The sequence below is a fragment of the Gymnoscopelus microlampas genome (genome assembly GCF_963454915.1).
Source record: "Gymnoscopelus microlampas genome assembly, chromosome: 21".
NCBI lineage: Eukaryota > Metazoa > Chordata > Actinopteri > Myctophiformes > Myctophidae > Gymnoscopelus > Gymnoscopelus microlampas.
In genome coordinates this window covers 2,681,605-2,694,877 of record NC_139958.1, presented here as the reverse complement: position 1 = coordinate 2,694,877, position 13,273 = coordinate 2,681,605, and the positions used below count along the sequence as shown (strand labels likewise).

General features: G+C 41.3%; 2 protein-coding genes across 2 annotated transcripts in view; one reads left to right on the top strand and one right to left on the bottom strand.

Annotated features, from left to right (window-relative positions):
• The window catches only part of LOC311037333 (uncharacterized protein), a gene marked incomplete at both ends in the record, with an annotated part of 559,758 nt that overhangs the window by 366,800 nt on the left and 179,685 nt on the right, over positions 1-13,273 (top strand). The window lies entirely within an intron of this gene.
• Positions 1-13,273, bottom strand: part of pam (peptidylglycine alpha-amidating monooxygenase) — a 64,794-nt gene that overhangs the window by 44,244 nt on the left and 7,277 nt on the right. The window contains 5 exon segments of the mRNA XM_084046122.1: positions 938-1,026; positions 2,422-2,509; positions 6,031-6,088; positions 8,987-9,119; positions 10,580-11,051. Of these exon segments, the coding sequence (XP_083902248.1) occupies positions 938-1,026; positions 2,422-2,509; positions 6,031-6,088; positions 8,987-9,119; positions 10,580-10,674 (463 nt within the window). The 5' untranslated portion in view covers positions 10,675-11,051.

Below are 13,273 nucleotides of genomic sequence, written 5' to 3'. Positions count from 1 at the left end.
GTGGTCAGGCAGGGGTGTAAGCCTCGACCATAGCCCGGAGGTAAGGAGGAGCTGTTCCTTTGACTGCCCTATAGGCTAGCACCAGGGTTTTAAACTGGATGCGAGCCGCTACGGGGAGCCAGTGAGCTACTGTAATGGTACTGTGAATCTGGGCCCCCAAATCTGAGACTGTGGTGGGGGGGGGCTGGTCATTTCTGGCATGGGGCTTTAGCCCCGAGGCCCCCACAGGATCAGTGCCTATGACATGCACACAGGTGGAAGCTACGAGCTCAGATTCCATTTTGAATAGGCATGTAACGATTTATCCTAAATCAATTCAAATCGATTCAAACGGGTGACGATTTAAATCGATTTAATTAAAAAGTGAATCTCGATGTGAAAAATAGCCAGAAGAAACATTTGGACAGGTGGAAAACTCGAGTTAGCGTGAAAGAAATCTAAATTCAGCGTGTGGTGACGGCACTGGAAAACGTTGAAAAGGCTAGGATCATAATACCAAGGATTCGACAGTGATGTCACTATTATGCAACCTGGAAGTAGCACGGACGTACGCCATTATGTTCAAGGCTGCTTATAGAGAACTGATGAAGAGTTTTCAGTCATTTGCTACTGTATTGAAAAGAGGATAAGAGAGAAAACACAGTATTGTAAAAAAAAATATATGTAAAAGAGAAGAAAATACTGGATTTGTGTAAGAGCAATAATAAAATCGGTCATTTGTCTGGAAAATAATTTCAGTTAAACAAATCGTGATACATCGTATCGTGAACCTCAAATCGTGATTCGAATCGTTATCGTGAGTTCAGTGATGCCTAATTTTGAATGACATGATATTGATGCTGTGCTATCACCGGGATTTAGAACAATGAAAGGTCAGTGCCACCCACCTTTGGGTAGCTTGGTGGGTTTAGAACAATGAAAGGTCAGTGCCACCCACCTTTGGGTAGCTTGGTGGGGGGTGCGTTGCGTCCCCAGGCGTACATGATGGCTGCCTCGTCGTCACAGGTGTGCTCAGTCCCACAATCCCTACAAAAAAAACACATGCAAGATTTATTGAAGTTTTTCATTTTTCCATGATTTCTTTTTTCATTGAAGCAGTGGCGTAGCCAGAACGCTGGCCGAGGCTGGGCCTCGGGAGTTGCGGGCGGGCACACATGCACGCGTGTGAAAATGTGTGGTTATTCGTGGTTTTTGACACTTTTTCTGCGGGTTTGTGACGGATTTCAGATACCTATATATATATATACGCTGTTATCAAAATGGCTGAATATGATATAAAAAATATATATAATTTTTAATTTCTTTTATTTTTTCAACATTTTTTTGGGTGGGCAGAAAAACCAAATGGGTGGGCCCAGGCCTACCTATGCCCACCCGTGGCTACGCCCCTGCATTGAAGTAAAATTTTGATATCAGGCAGGTTGGTGCCTGGCATGGTTTAGTCTGTGTGTGAATGTGTGTGTGAATGTGTGTGTATGTGAACGGGTGTGTGTGAACTGTGAATGTGCGGTGAATGTCTCTCTCTCTTGGTACTCAAAGTGGCATCTGGGGACCCCCAGGGGTCCTTGGGGAAGTTCCATGGGGTCCCCAACAATATTAGTTAATAGTCAATCTAACTACTTTAACCTTTTGTACTTTGTGATTAGTGATTAGTGATTTTTTTTTTTGCAAAATATGTTTATTTGCTTTTTCAATGGACATACAAAATACAAACATACAAACAAACAATAAATATTAAAACAACAAAACAGCTCAGACACAACATTAATAAAATACATTGAAAAGTGAATGAAGATAAAGTAAGAACATGATCAAAGGGAACACCTCCCGGCCATCGACATCCTCCCAACAAGGAAAGGAAAGACAATGTGTACAGTAATTTTGTACACATTGTGTGAAAACATCGGTTACCAGAGGCACAAGGACACTAGCCAGGGCAAAATGCTTCCTACAGGAAGGCTAGGGCTGGTATGGGAATCCCCCAAGCACAGCGGCGGACAGCGTAGGTCCAATATAAGCTGAATATGGATCCCAGATCTTATAAAAAGTGTACAATTTGAAATGCAACATACAGTACACGTAATGTATTCACAAGGGATGCAGTCCATCACAATATTATGCCACGCTCTGTTACAAGGAGCAACGTCCTTGATCCAGAACAAAAGAATGTTCTTTCTGGCAGCGAACGTTAACAAGTTAAATAACCTTCTATGTTTAACATTTACAAAGTGACCATCTGGGAGACCGAGTAGAAGACACAAGGGATTTAAATCCACAGGATTAGTGAAAGTTTTTGAATATCATTTTGCGGGTCCTTGACTAAAGTTTGAATAACACTGTTCTACTGTGCTATGGAATAATGTTTGAATAACACTGCTCTAGTGTGCTATGGAATAAAGGCAGAAAAGGCCTCAGACTCACCAGTATCCCGTTCTGGCGAAAGGTTTCTGGCAGCCGTACAGAAGCATGTGATGAGCCGTGTCCATGCTGGCATGAGGGACGAAATCCACTGTGGATTCACACAACAACACAACATTACACACTACACAACACAGCATTACACACTACACAACACAGCATTACACACTACACAACACAGCATTACACACTACACAACACAACATTACACACTACACAACACAGCATTACACACTACACAACACAGCATTACACACTACACAACACAGCATTACACATTAGAGTTCTCAGATTCTGACCCGACCCGACGATTTCGAGCCGGCCCCAAAATCTATGCTAATTACAGGGTCCCCACACATTTTTAGCAATGAATTTCCGAAACTTTTCCAAAACTTTTCCAGAATAATTAGCCCAATTTCCAGGCCTATAAAACAATCATTCAGCGCAATAATGTGTCTCTTAGTCCTATGTAGAATGCCCAAAGATAGGCAGTGTAGCAAAAATAAAGCATAGAATATAGAATAGTACAATTTCATTCAACATTTCGTGCAAAATTAGGGCATAGTGACCCTGCGAGCGACAATAGGAGGGGTGGACGACGTCGTTGCACGGTTCGTTGTTGCTCGCGGTAGGTCAGGGCGGTCTCATTCAAAAACATGTATTTGAATGAGATTTCATCGCCCGCTCGCTTCGCGTCACATCACGTCGCATCACGTCGCATCGCTGGCAGTGCGGATGGGGTGTTACACAGCCCGTTCGGCGAAAAACTACTTATGTTACATATTTCGTGTAATGTTATACATGTTTATGAAAATGTTTTGTATTAAAAAAAATGCATAGCCAAATATTTTTCCAGGACCCTTGATAAATTCCAGGACCTTTGATCAATTCCAGGACCTTTTCCAGTACTGGATTATTATTTTTTTAATTTCAAAATATTTCCAGGAATTTCATGACCGTGGGGACCCTGTAATTAGTTGGGTCGGGTTCTGTGAAGAAAAAAGAAAAAAAGAAAAAGAAAAAACGAATCTATTATCCCCCCAAAAAAGACATTTCACCGGCCCCTACCGGCCTCACGGTACGGCCAGCGGACATGTCAGTGTATGTGCTGGATGCAGCTCTAAGTGAACTTTACTCAGGTATCTAGTTTGTCGCTAGCCCGTGTCCTAGCCCGTGTTATTAACCCTTTAAGACCTGAGGCCGCTTCTAGAAAATTCTAAATCCTAACAGTTTTTCGGAAAAAAAAATATAAAAAAGATATTTTCACGATTTTTCAAAAATAGCAGATCTACAAGCTCGTAGCGCGGCACTCGGTGCCGCGCTACGAGCTTGTAGATCTGCTATTTTTGAATAGACCAAAGAAATCTTAAAATGAGACGCAGATGCGTCCCCGGTCTTAATGGGTTAAAGAAAAACGGACGACAATGGCCAAAACTCATTCGAAAAGTGTCCGAAAGTGTCCGTTTTCAAGATGTTTTGGCCATTGTCTCTGGAACGGAAGGACGCCTAAAAGTATGGTAATTCTTCTGGCTGAGCCGAGCCTCGGGCCGACCCAGGAGAGAGAACTCATACAGGATACAGATTAAACATGTGCAATTGGAAGTGATGAATAAATGAGCAGAGTACTAAGTCTCCGCCAGCAGACCCGTGCTATTTTAACCAAAGGAAATCACTTGCCCTATCTTTAACCATAGTTTTCTAGAAATGTTCTGATTCTTAGATTAGAACATCTAAGGATTAGAACATGTTAGCTTGGCTAACATGTTCAATCAGCCAAGCTAACATGTCCAATGTTAGCTGGGCTGATGGCACTGATGTCACTTCAAAACATGTAAACAATGTTTTGAAGTGACACACCTATTTAGAGGTCTCTATTTCGTCATGCGTCTCGCTAGCCAATCAAAGCACACCCTTTCAACATATTGTCACGTGTCACGTGAAGCTTGACCAATGTTAGCTTGGTGGACACACGGAACGAGAACGAAAACATAGTCTCCTGGCGGAGACAATGAAGCTGATAAACGGGTACTCTCTTCCTGATTGGTTGGAAATGTTGCAAGCCACCCACCTGAAAATGTATGTTTGGTTTAATAAAGAGCTGGAGAGACATGGAGACTCCTGTTACTGAACAAACACTCTATAGTAATGATTACTATCACAATATAGTGCTTTTGTTTTAACCAAAACATATCACTTACCCTACCTTTAACACATTGCCTGCACTATTTGTTCCCCCTTTTTTCACACAGAACCAGGAGATAATGTGTTCCAAAGATTTGCTGCTCCATTCACTTCCTGGTTAAAGTATTTGGGAAATATCCTGTATCTCGGCTCCTGTATTTTTGGCGAGACAGTTGCTATTTTCAACAGCGTATAACAAGAGAACTTGGAGGTCGCGATGAATTAAAATGTTTATTTTGCGGAAGCACAGTGAAAGCCTCTGTGATTAGCAACCATCAGGGGATCCATCATATTGGAGATAAAAATTCTGTGACTACTTGAAAAGGTACGAAAATCGTTAAAAATGCTGGCAGAGGCTGCAGCCTGTTTTAGAAAACCCCTGGCTGTGAATCATCATACGACATTATATAAAGAAGTTGTGTATTTAACAGTCTGTCACACACAAGTTGTATCATTACGAGTTAGAATATGTCACAGATACTAGGCGACTGCAAGGGCACTTGTGAGTAAAGTTGGCAAGTTGCCCTACAGTTTAACAACAGTGCAGGTTGAAGATGAAATCTAACACAGATGCGTAAATACTCTCCACAACAGCTATAGGCTACTGCAACTATGGCATCGAGGTGAAACACGACGTTAATCATAATCGTGGACCTATTTTTAACTCTATGAGGTGGACACGTTAAAACGTTACCACTTTGAACTGAATAGCTCTATGAGGAGACGACACGATTCTCACAACTCATCAACTTTCCCACGGCTGTCCCAACTAGACGCACGGACGGCATCCACTGTCTAACTATACAGTATAACCTCCTGTGAGTGAGTAGTGGTCTATATTTATTGCCCTAACAGGTCAGCTGAGCCACGTTATGAAGGATTAATCTGAAATGCCCAATTTTGTGCAGTGCCCTTTGATTAGAAAATGCATTCAAACGCAATTGATCATTGAGAAACAAACCATTACGCACGCAGCATGCGCAAATGGTAACGTAGGTAATTAATGTATTTGTGTAAGATGACCCTGCTATATAAAATGTGTATATTATGATGGTTCATGTTCAAATAGCTCAATCCAAAATATAATGCTGTAAGCCTAAGTGTTAAGGTCATTACACACCGGCGATTATGCGAATATACGCAAAATTCAGACTCGGTCCGAATAAATAAAAGATGCTTTTTCGCTCCGCGAAACTGATGTGGAAGCTTGCATTGACTTTATAAGGTTTTTTAAAAAAAACGTATTATTCGCATGAAAAAATCGCCCCCGGTGTGTAAGGACCTTTAGGCTGTATTTACGCACCTGCTTGTCATTAATGCATAAAAATAATTATGATGAATTTGAATCCTTCCGGACATTGGGACCGGCAGATTAAAATGCTAGCGCGAGCCCTGCTGTGAATGTGTTAAATACCGGGTTAAAATACTCACCTATATAAGATTCCCTGCTGGCCGGTACGGGAACCACAGTGCACAGATAGGTGTCCGACTGAAAACAACAAAACAATAATTCATCATTTCTCAATCCAAAGCCCTATGGTGACTCATAATAACATGTTTACTCGGGCCGACCCAGGAGAGAGAGAACTCATACAGGATACAGATCAAACAAGTGGTGTTTTTCAAATAATTGTAGTGGAGTAAAAAGTATAATATTTGCCTCTGAGATGTAGTGGAGTAGAAGTAAAAGTACTGAAAATTGGAAATACTCCAGTAAAGTAAAAAAAATAACTCAAAATTGTACTCAAGTACAATACTTGAGTACACGTACTTAGTTACTTCACACCACTGGTACCAGTACAGTATTGTCATCATGATCAGCATGGACATTAGAACAGCAATGAATGCAGAGACAAACATCCCAATTAGACCAGGAGCGTAAACAGTATTTAGAGTATCAGAACGAATACACTGTCGGTACAGTGTCCCCGTCAGAGAGTGGGTGTTGAGGGTGAAGAACAGTAGGTTTAGAGTTTAAAATCTAGCAAGAAAAAGATGTAAAAAAAAAAAATGGCATTTATGATTTAGAATAGCCATGGTAAATCATTGATGTCCTCTCGAGTACAGAAATACCTGGCTGTGTGTGTGTGTGTGTGTGCGTGTGTGTGTGTGTGTGCGTGTGTGCGTGTGTGTGTGTGTGTGTGTGAGAGTGTGCGTGTGTGTGTGTGTGTGTGTGTGTGTGTGTGTGTGTGTGTGTGTGTGTGTGTGTGTGTGTGTGTGTGTGTGTGTGTGTGTGTGTGTGTGTGTGTGTGTGTGTGTGTGTGTGTGTGTGTGTGTGTGTGTGTGTGTGTGTGTGTGTGTGTGTGTGTGTGTGTGTGTGTGTGTGTGTGTGTCTCTCTGTCTGCAGATGAGGTTATCGGCTCTCAGTCTCAAACCTAGCGTCTCCCTATGTCTGGCATGTCATTATATACAGGACCAAAACAGACGATCTACAAGCTCACAACGCGTCGCTCCGCGACGCGTTGTGAGCTTGTAGATTGCCTGTTTTGGCCGCACGAACCGAGGTCGTTGGTACGTACGAGCGAGCGAGGTATAAAACAGGGCTTAAGTGGATGAACGGTGAAGTAATCTATTATTCTGTGTGTCAGATTGTATGAGTCATCATACAGTGAGTCATGCGGGGTCGGTGGTGTCTGGCAGATAGATCTATTTACCTAATTCTGTCTGTCTGTCTGTCTGTCTGTCTGTCTGTCTGTCTGTCTGTCTGTCTGTCTGTCTGTCTGTCACAATCAATGCTTAGATCGCCTGATTGCAATGATTTGATGTAATGACGCTAATTATTTTTTGGCATAATCAGCAGGATTCAGCTTGAGCTGTTGAAAAATATTCATACATTTTCAAACAAATTATTTTGAATTATTTTAAAAAGGTAGGGTAAATGATATTTTTTGGTTAAAACAAAACGTTTTGCATTGAAAGGTTAAAGCACTATATTGTGATAGTAATCATTGCTATAGAGTGTTTGTTCAGTAACCTCTCCAACTCTTTAATAAACAGAAAATACATTTCCAGGTAGGTGACAACATGTCAGCCAATCAGGAGAGAGTACCCATTTATCAGCATAATTTTCATAGTGTTCCAGTTCCAATTGTGTGTCTGCTCATGTCTTTGTGTCACCACTTCCAATTTCACTTGTTTAATCTGTATCCTGACTGAGTTCTCTATCCTGATTGGATACAATTGGTCTCCTGATCTGAAAATGCATTTTCTGTTTAATAAAGAGCTGGAGAGACATGGAGACTCCTGTTACTGAACAAACACTCTATAGCAATGATTACTATGACAATATAGAGCTATTTAACACCCTTTAACTTGGGAAAATGCCAAAAATAGGGATGCTTTCTCATGAAAAAGTCAATAAATGTTTAGTTAATGATGGTGTCAACCCTGATGCTAAATGAGATCCTGAGGCCTTGAGGAAATGAGAGCTGGGTTTGTTGGTTTAGTTTGATTAGCACCAGAATCCACACTGAACAGTGTCAACACCGACCTGTTCCTGTTGGGACACTTCTCAGGGTTACAGCACATTAACCCATTACGACCTGAACACATCTCTGTCATTTTTACATTTTATTTTTTAAATCGTGAAAATGTGTGCAAATCTTTGAATATATATATATATATATTTTTTAAAGCAAACATTAGTAACTCAAATATTATAACAAATGTTGTTATAATATCAGTGGTTTTCAAACTTTTTTCATGTGAAAGACCACCCAAAATTATAAGTATTTGTCCGCGGACCCCCATCTCAAAATATATTGTTCCAGGGACCCCCAGAAGAAAAGATTTTATTAAAAATATATATATGTGTGTGTGTGTGTGTGTGTGTGTGTGTGTGTGTGTGTGTGTGTGTGTGTGTGTGTGTGTGAGTGTGTGTGGGGGGGGGGTCCAGACATTCAGGACACTGAAAAGACACAGATGATGCGTTCTCGGACTGAATTGGTTCAAATGCCGGAATGTGATCTTTGCCTCAAGGCCAGGTCTTTATTCTGGCTTCACTTCCATTAACTGTGCCAGCAATATTTCAAATTTCTTATACCTTTTTCAAGGAGTCACAGAATATTTATCTCCAGTATAATGGATCCCCTGATGGGGGCTAATCACTGAGGGTTGCACTGTGTGTTTTCACAAATGTCAACGAGGTCATTGGACCTTGTTGACATTAATTGTCTGCCTTTTGAAAATAACATTGAAAAATACATAGTAAAAAAAAGTGCTCAGGAGCCGAGATACAGCCTTTTTCAGTAATAAGTTAAACAAGAAGTGAATGGAGCAGCACATCTTCAAATGATGATATCTTGGGTTCTGAACGTTTTTGTGTGTGTGTGTGTGTGTGTGTGTGTGTGTGTTGGGGGGGGGGGCTGTCACCTGTCACCTGTCTCACCTGTCGGGGGCTGACCCCAGGCATGCGCAGGTCCAGGGTGAAGTTGTGTGACGTGGTGGTGGTTGTCATGACAACAGGCTGTCCGCTCCCGCCGGTGCAGTCGTTAGGGTCGGACCAGGAAGTGTCACGGTTCCTATGGAAACGACCACATACATCAATCAATCAGCCATCTGCGTCGCTTCCTGTTGTTTATAACTCCATTACGTTGTTCATTCATTCTATCTATGATAACTGATGTCTCCCCCCCCCCCTTCCATTAGGGCCTGCAGAGCGATATGCCTTCAAATCAAGATCTACAAACAATGTGACGCGTTGTGAGCTTGCGCTGTGAGCTTGCGGATCTGCTATTTTCACTGTTTCTAATGCGCGCCACCATTGTATAATACAGGTTTAAGGGGTTAAAGTGTTAGAGGGAGAATCTCATCCCCAACTGAACCGTTGTGAGTTGAATATAAAAGTAAGACTTACGTTTTTTTCAGCCCCATGTCTGTGGAATGCCCCCCCCCAGACCACCTGAGAGCAGCACAGTCCACTGATGCTTTTAAAAGTGGACTAAAAACCTACCTTTTAAAAAAAAGCATTTTTCTAATTTTCATGGACTTTGTTTGTTTTTCGTACTGAGTTTTAATTTCAAAGTTTTGGCCCTTTAGTTTAGCCTGGTTGGGTCTATTGTAATTGTTACAATAGACAACGTCAGCATAGGCAACGTTTTGTTGCCTATGCTGTTTGTATGCCTTGCTTTTAACCTGTAGCACTCTGAGATTCGTGAGAATGTAAAGAGCTTTATAAAGCATTGTAGCATTGTAAAGGGCGTTATAAATCAAATGTATTATTATTATTATTAACCCATTAAGACCTAAAGACGCATCTGTGTCATTTTTAGATTTGAGCTAAAAAAAGCATTATTTTACACTTTGGGCTATTCAAAAATAGCAGATATACAAGCTCGTATCGCGGCACCGAGTGCCGCGATACGAGCTTGTAGATCTGCTATTTTTTTTAAATCGTGAAAATGTGTGCAAATCTTTGAATATATATATTTCTTTAAAGCGAACATTTTTAACTCAAATTTTTGCTTTTGGGGAGTCCCTGGAACAATATGTTGGGTGGTCCTTGACATGAAAAAAGTTTGAGAACCACTGATATTATAGCAACATAATAAAAAAAAAATAGCTGTTAGGATTTAGAAGACATTTAGTAGAATCCCCCAGAAGCAAAGATTTGAGTTAAAAACGTTTGTTTAAAAAAATGTATATATTCAAAGATTGTTGTACCAGAGAAAGTAATAAACTATATGTTTTTAAAAATAGCAGATCTACAAGCTCATGGCGCGGCACCGAGTGCCGCGCCATGAGCTTGTAGATCTGCTATTTTTGAATAGCCAAAGAAATCTAAAAATGACACAGATGCGTTCCAGGTCTTAAAGTGTTAAACCTGTACAGAGGGGTCTCACCTTTTAAACCTGTACAGAGGGGTCTCACCTTTTAAACCTGTACAGAGGGGTCTCACCTTTTAAACCTGTACAGAGGGGTCTCACCTTTTAAACCTGTACAGAGGGGTCTCACCTTTTAAACCTGTACAGAGGGGTCTCACCTTTTAAACCTGTACAGAGGGGTCTCGGGGTCCAGACTCAGGCCGTGGCAGACGAGAGCGAAGGCCAGTGTGGCGTGGAACAGAGCGACCGCCATGGTTCCCGTCGTTCGCCCGCCCGCCCGCTCGCTCGCTCGCTGGCTGGCTGGCGCTATACGCTCTCCCCGGGTTCCTGGTGAAATGGATCAAATGCAAAAAGGCAGCCAGGCCACAACACACAAACAACGTCTGGTCTGGTCTGGTCTGGTCTGGTCTGGTCTGGTCTGGTCTGGTCTGGTCTGGTCTGGTCTGGTCTGGTCTGGTCTGGTCTGGTCTGGTCTGGTCTGGACGGAAGCCGAGGTTATCCTCTCTGATACGTCCGTTCTGGCAGGACTGGCAGAGACGGTCACAACGCTTCAATGTTCTTCAGAGACTTTGGTTCCTTGTTCTGCCGTCCTGGACGTTCATGGAGGAACCGTATCCAAAACCCCCTGACCTGCAAAAACATATGAAACATTTCATTATGAACTCACCTAGGGGTAGTGTAAGGGTTACCAAACTATTCAGGCCGCGACCCCCCTAAATAATCGTATTTGAACTGGGGACCCCCCAACATAATCGTATTTGAACTGGGGACCCCCCACCCTGACAAGCACTTGGAATTGTATGCATTACATTTAGTTTGACTCGGTTCCACTGATACATATTGTGAAAATAGCCTATCTACAAGCTTGTAGATCGGCTATTTTCACAATGTTTACCTCCGTCTTACATAATATTTGACAATGTGGTATTAAAGGGGAAATCCACCCATTTTCAATATTTAACTATGTCATTAATATAGCATAAAGGAGTTGTGTGGAAATAAGAAAAAAGTTCCCCCCTTTCTGTGTTGCCTTGAACTGGAGGATTGATTTTGGGTTTAACATTGCAAATTACAACATGATGAGTCATCATGTTGTAATTTGCAATGTTAAACCCACAATCAATCCTCCAGTTCAAGGCAACACAGAAAGGGGGGAACTTTTTTCTTATTTCCACACAACTCCTTTATGCTATATTAATGACATAGTTAAATATTGAAAATGGGTGGATTTCCCCTTTAACTCAATTCCTGCCAATCACGCATAAATGCGATCTATTAAATAGCACACTTGGCCGCCAAGATCGCATAAATGCATTCTATTGAAAAATTAAAAAATGTGTTTTTTTTTTTTTTTTATTTGACCCAAAGGAGATATGATTTTTCGAAGATTTAGACTCCCATCCACTTCCTTGTTAACTCAAAACTTAAAAATTCTGTATCTCTTACTTTTTTAATTTCAATGAAAAATCTCTGGCAGAAAACAGCAAAAAATCTGAAATAATTCTGGCAGTCATTCAGTTAAAACAGGTCCTAAAAGTCATTAAATGGTAACTTTAATAAATGTGCAGAATGTGCAGATACCCTGCATACACTTATACTGTATGTTGGTTTGTTTACTGTTGATTGAGAACAACATTTCCCACAATAAGCTAATCATCATAAGCGACGTTGAGTACCTAGAAAAGCGCTATATAAATCGCAATATCATTTGGGGACCAAAACTATACAAAAAGTTAGGAATCAGTACATCATTTCCCAATACAGAGGAAAATTCTATACCCTGGCCCATAGCTGGGGAGGGACCACCTGGAACCCCCTCAAGACAAGGACCACCGGGTGGTCCCCGGACCAGTGGTTGAGAACCAGGGCTGTAGATAATCAGGTGGAAGGTGTGATGAAAGCAGAGGGCGTGGTGGTGAGGCGGGGCAGTGATTGATGAGGACGGCAGAGTCATTAAATATTACATGGTCTCTGTGTGTGTGTGTGTGTGTGTGTGTGTGTGTGTGTGTGTGTGTGTGTGTGTGTGTGTGTGTGTGTGTGTGTGTGTGTGTGTGTGTGTGTGTGTGTGTGTGTGTGTGCAATACTCTACCACATGATATCACTACTGTTAAGCAGCTGCAATGCCAGCACTTTGATTTAAACCCAGAACGCATACCGTGTAACCACTTAAACCCTTATTTTATACTTAAGTATTACATGGTCAGTGTTTGCAATACTGCAATACTTTACTCATCACATCCACTACTGTTAAAAACAGCTGCAATGACAACACTTTGATTTGTTTTGTTCCAACAGTAACTGAATAAGTTTGATTTATTTATTATTATTATTCTACGTCAGTGGTTCTCAATGTGGGGTCCAGCCCAGGGGTCCAGCCCAGGGGGTCCCTAGCAAAAACAATCTTTAAAATAGCATCAAAATCTGTTTAATAACAACTATTTTATACTTTGGCTATTTGAACATAGCAGATGAAATATGTAAAAAACAAATAAATATGAACATAAATCTTCTCTTATACTTTTGCTGTACAAGAGTATATACTATATGTTTGATTTGATTCCTGAAAAGGTGTGGACTGTGGACATGAGCGGTTTGAACCAGACAGCAACCATATGTTGTAATAATGTGAATATCATGGAATGAAGAAGACTGGTCACGTCTTTAAGCAGAGACCTGCTGTTCATTGTTTGGACAACAGCTTGACTCTCTCTCTCTCTCTCTCTCTTATCAACAAACATGCAGCTACACTATGTTACAGTCTTATCAACAGTGGCGGAAAAAGTACTAAAATGTTTGAAAATAGCAGATCTACAAGCTCACAACGTGTCACATGTCGGTGCGTTGTAAGTACA